Raw genomic sequence first — 6,135 nt, forward strand, 5'->3', positions numbered from 1 at the left:
GAGGCTGCGGTGGCCGGGAGCTGCCACTGCACTCCAGTCTGGGCGACAGAGTGAGACTCCAACGCAAAAAAAATAAAAGAAAGCGAGTGACAGGCTAGGGAGGTCTACATGTCACCTTGGTCTCTCTGAACCCCTGATCTGAACCAAAACCCACACACACACCCCTTCATACTTCGGTTTATTCCTCCTGCTCATGAAAATGGCTGACAAGTGCCTTTCAGGGGGAGGGAAGGCGACGCTGGAAATGTCCTTGGGAGCTCTGTGGTGCATTCTCAGGTGGGAAGCTCAGCAGCCAGGGATCTGGGGGGCCAGGCCCGGCCCTCAGCATCCAGAACTGGGGCCGCTCCTGAAGGGACCAGAGGGCAGAGACTCCACACGGGGTGGGCGGCTCCACAGTGCGGGACACTTTTCTCCTCAGCCCAGGGAGCTCATGAGGGCCTGGGCCTGCTTCAGTTCTGCAGAGGGAAGAGGTAGGCAGGTGGGAGGCAGCCAGGCAGGAGCTGAGGGAGCCCCATGCCCCTCCGGGCACAGCTGAGCCTCACCTGCCAGGAGGACCTGGAACTTGTCTGCTGAGAGGGACATGGTGACAGGCTGGGCAGGGGCACCTGGGGCAGCGGCCACCTCCAGGCGCAGGTGCACCATGGGTTCATCCACGGACCGTAGCAGGCTGGAACTCAGGGTATAGTCCACCCGCCAGCTCACACCCGCCAACCTGTTCACTGTGAGACAGAGTAGGTGGCCTTCAGGGTCACAGATGGGCAAGCCAGGTGGCCCAGAGTCCACACCCTGGCTCAGCCCTCTGCCCTCCAAGGCTGTGTGGCCGCCAGGAGGCTCTCACCCCTTGGACCCAGGCTTGGAACAGGGTGGGTGTTCAAAAAATAAGTAACACAGATGACCCACAGCAGAGCTCAGTGGAGAAACTGGGTCAGGAGATGGGGCCAGTGCCCGCTGCCCCTGCTCCATGTGTGACCATGGTTCTCTCTGGGGACCGGCACTCTGGATGCTGCACGCACCTTGACCCGGCTGGCCCCACACTTACCGCGCAGGCTGCAGGCTCGCAGGTGCTCCTGCAGGGGGCTCTGCTTCTCCTCGTAACAACGGCACAGGCTGGCTGCATGCTCTGGGGGCAGGAGGGAGGTCTCTTGAGGTAGCAGGCCGGGGCTGGGGCAGGGGCTACTCAGAGGTGGGTCTCAGGAGCCCAGAGGACAGGGCACATCTCAGGTTCACAGGGCTACCTGCCTGCCGCCCACGCCCCGCACCTTTGGGCAGGCCCAGCTGCTGCAGCTCGCTGGAAAGGGACTCGCCGTCGACGCTGTGCTTGGCCGCGCTGGAGAGGATGAAGCTCAACACTGCCACCGTGGCCTTCACGTCGCCTGACTCTGGGGACGTGAATGGGGCAGAGGGTGTCACTGTGGCCCTGGCCACCTCCCTGCTGCCCTGTTATCTTCAGTTCGAAGCCCCCAGCTTCCTGGAGTCACAAGTACCACTATTACCCCACTAGGAGCTGGCAGTGGACAGGAGGGCAAGACTGTTAAGTCTTTCTTCCCCTCATGCTCCTCCACTAAGGTGGGTGGGTCAGGAGGATGGGGCTTTTTTTTTTTTTTGAGTTGGAGTCTCACTCTGTCGCCCAGACCGGAGTGCAGTGGGCGCTCCCAGCCACTGCAGCCTCGACCTGCTGGGCTCCGGCGATCCTTCCGCTCAGCCTTCCAAGCAGCCGGAACTACAGGCGCACACTACCATGCCCGGCTAATTTTTAAATTTATTGTAGAGATGAGGTCTCGCCAAGTTGCCCAGGCAGGTCTCGAACCCGTGGGCTCAGGCAATCCACTCACCTCAGCCTCCCAAAGCACGGGATTACAGGCTGAGCCACCGAGCCCGGCCAGGAGGGGACTTCTATGTCAGGCACTGGTCTGAGTACCCAGAGCTTGTGGGCTCAGTGCAGTACTTACCAAACTTTGCATCAGCTGTGAGCTTCAGGATCTTCTCATACTACGGAGGAAGAAGACCCTCAGGGGGTGCCCGACCCCTGCTCCCCAGCCCCTCCTCCCCCACATCCTGTGCTAAGGACCAGGCTGGAGCCAGAGAGAAGGACAGGAGGGGTCCTGGAAGTTCGAGAAGCTGGCCGCCCATCTCCCAACCAGGTGCAGTTTCAGGGCAGAGCAGTGACAGAGTGGTGGGACCAAGCACCCTGCAGCCTATACTCACGTCAATCCCCTGTCCTAGGAGCTCCCTCAACACCTGGCTGCACAGCAGCCGCAGCTTCACAGAGGACTGGAAGGAAAGTTCTCACGTCAGCCCAACTGGCCCATCGCACCCCCACTGCTGGGACTGGCTCAGAAAGGGCCTGCCACATGATCAAGGTCACACAGCACAGCTGCACATGCCAAGAGCACTGAGGCCTCAAGCCCAGAGGGAACTCACCACCCTTCACCCCCACAACCCCCAGCCCCGGTGCCCCCACCCAAGTAACCCTGTGTACTCAACAATCTTGGCCAGCGTGCTGATCTCAGCCAGGACCCAGTCGGGACAGTCTAGGTCACCACAGAACCGGAACCTCTGCAAGGGAGCAAGGCAGGTGCTCAGGCCAGAGGGGGACTGAGGCGAGGTCAGGACCTGTGTGTGTCCCCCACGCTACTGTCCAGCAAAGACCCCTGGTCCCTGTCCAAAATAGACACTCTCCAGCCACCTGTTCTTTCCTGTCTCCCCCGTCTAGAAAACTCTCCCTGACTCACCCTGCCACCAAACCCTGTTATGATATCTGCGCCAGACCTCCATCTGCTCAACAAACATCAGTAGAGCACGTTCTCTGCGGTTAAGCCCATTCTAAGTGCTGGAGCACAATGGGGGTAAAACAAAGTCCCGGGCCTCAGGGACATGAACAACCTCTCTCAGCTCTTCCCACATTCACCCCTGCTCCAGTCACCCTGGTTTCCCTGCTGTGCCTGTCACACCAGCCCTGCTCCCGCCTTCACTCTTGCTGGCAGTTTTTTTTTTTTTTGAGTTGGAGTCTCACTCTGTCTCCCAGACTGGAGTGCAGTGGCCGCTCCCAGCCACCACAGCCTCAACCTGCTGGGCTCCGGTGATCCTTCCGCCTCAGCCTTCCAAGTAGCTGGAACTACAGGCGTGCACTACCACGCCCGGCTAATTTTTTATTTATTGTAGGGATGAGGTCTTGCCAAGTTTCCCAGGTGGGTCTCGAACCCGCGGGCTCAGGCAGCCCACTCATCTCAGCCTCCCAAGGCGCGGGATTACAGGCTGAGCCACCGAGCCCGGCTTGCTGGCAGTTCTATGTGGCTTGCTCTCACTCCTTTTATTCAGATCCCTGCTCAAATGACACCTCATCAGATGGGCCCCTCCTAATCACACTTTTAAAAATTTTTTAAATTTTAATTTTGTTGGGGGAGATAGGGTCTTGCTCTGTTTCCCAGCTGGAGTACAGTGGCACAGTCACAGCTCATTGCAGCCTCAAACTCCTGGGCTCAAGCAATCTCCTGCCTCAGCCTCCTGTGTAGCTGGGACTACAGGTGTGTCCCTGATCACACATTCTAAAACAGCCCATTGCACAAGGAACTTTTGGGAGCCAGGGGATATGTTCAGTATCTTGATCATGGTGATCCAAGACCCAACAAGATCTGGTCTTGTTTTCACTTGTCCAGCCTCATCGCTTACCTTGGGATTACACCCTTCCAGTTAGGTGAAATGCCTTCATTCTTAGAAGGCAGTGCTCTCTCTCTCTCACCTGAAGATTTTGCATATGCTGTTGACACATTCCCCCCAACTTTTACCTCTCAACCCCTGCACACAAGCTGCACTTTACCCGGCCAGCTCCCCCACACCTCCCGAGTGGATGTCATCCTCAGAAAGCTTTCTTAACACTGCACAAGGAGCAGTCGGGTCTCTGCCCCTGGAGTCTTAACTAGCCTGCCAATTCACGGCTCCAACTTCCCCTCCCCTCCTGCAGCTGAAGTCCCGGTGCCTGGCACACTGCCGGATGTAGACTAGGCACACACCTGTTGACCTGTTGAATGAATGAATGAATGACTGCAGGGTGCAGACTAGGTACTAAAACCTGCCTGTCCAATGAATGGACGGATGGGTTGGGAAGTTCCAACCCCAAAGAGACTCCTTTCTGGCTCTAGAAAATGTGAAGGGGCTTCCCAGCAGTGTGGAAGAGTGGCCTGATTTTAACACGTTCTTGTCCAAGTGTCACGGGAGGGCGGGGGGGGGGGGCTTGAGAGGTCCTCCTGGGGTCGGGGAAAGCCTGGAAGGTCGCCCGCTCGGAACAAGCCCAGTCCCAGCCCGGGAATGGGGAGCCCTTCCTAACGGCCAAGGAAGCGAGGGGACCCGTGCCGCCGGCCGGATCGCTCCACCCGCCGGGCCGGGAGCGGCGTGGCCCTTCCCTGCCAGAGTCCCGGCCTCGCGACCGCACCCGCTGTGCTCGCGGAGGCGCTGCCGACGTCGCACCCTTCCCGCCCGGCACCCCCAGGTCGCATTAAACCAGCCCCCTCACCATCGCGCCGGGACGAGGGGGGCTCGGCAATTTCTGCTTCCGGTTGCGCCTGTCAGATGATCCGGCGATCACGTGACCCGGGCGCCGGGCGTCTGGGGAGGCGGGGCCCGCCAGGGTCGGGGTAGGGCCGTCGCCGCCCTCTGGAGGTGCCTGGGGAGATACCAGAGCCTCCCCCGCGTGATCCCAGGACCTTTCCCTGGAAAAATCGGGGGACAGAATCAAGACAGCAGACAGAAACTAGGGAGTGGACGGCATTTCACTGATTCCACTAAACGAGGCAGGATTCCGAGAGCCGGGGCATTCAGGCTCTTTCCATCTTCCCCATCATTAAGCAACAGTATTGCATACGGCCTGTGTGTGTGTGTGTCGAAGTCTTTGTGTGTGTGTGTGTGTGTGTGTGTGTGTGTGTGTGTGTGTGTGTGTGTGTGTGTGTGTGTTAGCAACAGTATTGCATATGGCATATTTGTGTGTGTGTGTGTGTGTGTTTCGAAGTCTTACTCTGTCACCCAGGCTGCAGTGCAATGTCACGCTCACAGCCACCATGGCCTTGACCTGCATTAAGTAACAGTATTGCATATGGCTTGTGTGTGTGTGTGTGTGTGTGTGTGTGTGTGTGTCGAAGTCTTACTCTGTCACCCAGGCTGCAGTGCAATGTCACGCTCACAGCCACCACAGCCTTGACCTGCTGGGCTCAGACAATCCTTCTGGCTTAGCCTTCCAAGTAGCTGGAACTACAGGCACGCGCCACCACACCCAGCTAATTTTTTGATTTATCGTAGAGAGGAGGTCTCACCAAGTTGCCCAGGCTGGTCTCAAACCCCTGGACTCAGGCAGTCCTCTTGCCTCTGCCTCCCAGAGTGCTGGCATTACAGGCATGAGCCATTGTGCCCAGGAAAAAGACATACTTTTGGTTTTTTTGAATTGGAGTCTCACTCTTATCGCCCAGGCTGGAGGGCAGTGGCAAGCTCATGGCCACCGTAGCCTGGACCTGCTGGGCTCAGGTGATCCTTCCACTTCAGCCTTTCAAGTAGCTAGAACTACAGGCATGCGCCACCATGCCCAGCTAATTGTTTTGATTTATCATAGAGATGAGGTCTCACCAAGTTGCCCAGGCTGATCTCAGACCCATGGGCTCAGGCAGTCCTCTCACCTCGGCCTCCCAAAGTGCTGGGATTATAGGCATGAGCCACCGTGCCCAGTCAAAAGCATACTTTTATTTATTTATTTAGTTTTATTTTTTCAGTTGGAGTCTCAGTCTTTGCTGCACAGGCTGGAGTGCAGTGGCATGCTCACGGCCACCTCAGCCTCAACCTTCTGGGCTTAGGCGATCCTTCCACCTCAGCCTTCCAAGTAGCTAGAACTACAGACACATGCCACCACACCCAGCTAGTTTTTTGTGATTTATTGAGGAGATGAGGTCTCACCAAGTTGCCCAGGCTGGTCTCAAACCCCCTGACTCAGGCAATCCTCTCGCCTCAACCTCCCAAAGTGCTAGGATTACAGGCTGAACCACCGCACCCTGCCTAAAGACATACTTTCTTTTTTTTTGAGTTGGAGTCTCACTCTGTCGCCCAGACTGGAGTGCAGTGGCACGCTCCCGGCCACAGCAGCCTCGACCTGCTGGG

At 57.6% G+C, this 6,135-nt stretch overlaps 1 protein-coding gene across 1 annotated transcript; it reads right to left on the minus strand.

Moving 5' to 3' along the window:
• Positions 1 to 161: 161 nt before the first annotated feature.
• On the minus strand, positions 162 to 4,567 carry COMMD4 (COMM domain containing 4). The gene is made up of 8 exons (XM_008063722.1): positions 4,511 to 4,567; positions 2,485 to 2,556; positions 2,206 to 2,271; positions 1,950 to 1,989; positions 1,260 to 1,379; positions 1,040 to 1,120; positions 543 to 719; positions 162 to 455 (listed from the first exon to the last, which is right to left on the minus strand). The coding sequence occupies exons 1-8, from the start codon at positions 4,511 to 4,513 to the stop codon at positions 415 to 417; spliced, it is 600 nt and encodes a 199-aa protein (XP_008061913.1). The 5' UTR covers positions 4,514 to 4,567; the 3' UTR covers positions 162 to 414.
• Positions 4,568 to 6,135: the final 1,568 nt, after the last annotated feature.

The sequence above is a fragment of the Carlito syrichta genome, unplaced genomic scaffold, assembly GCF_000164805.1.
Source record: "Carlito syrichta isolate Samal-C Ts95f unplaced genomic scaffold, Tarsius_syrichta-2.0.1 Scaffold307013, whole genome shotgun sequence".
In the NCBI taxonomy this organism is placed as follows: domain Eukaryota; kingdom Metazoa; phylum Chordata; class Mammalia; order Primates; family Tarsiidae; genus Carlito; species Carlito syrichta.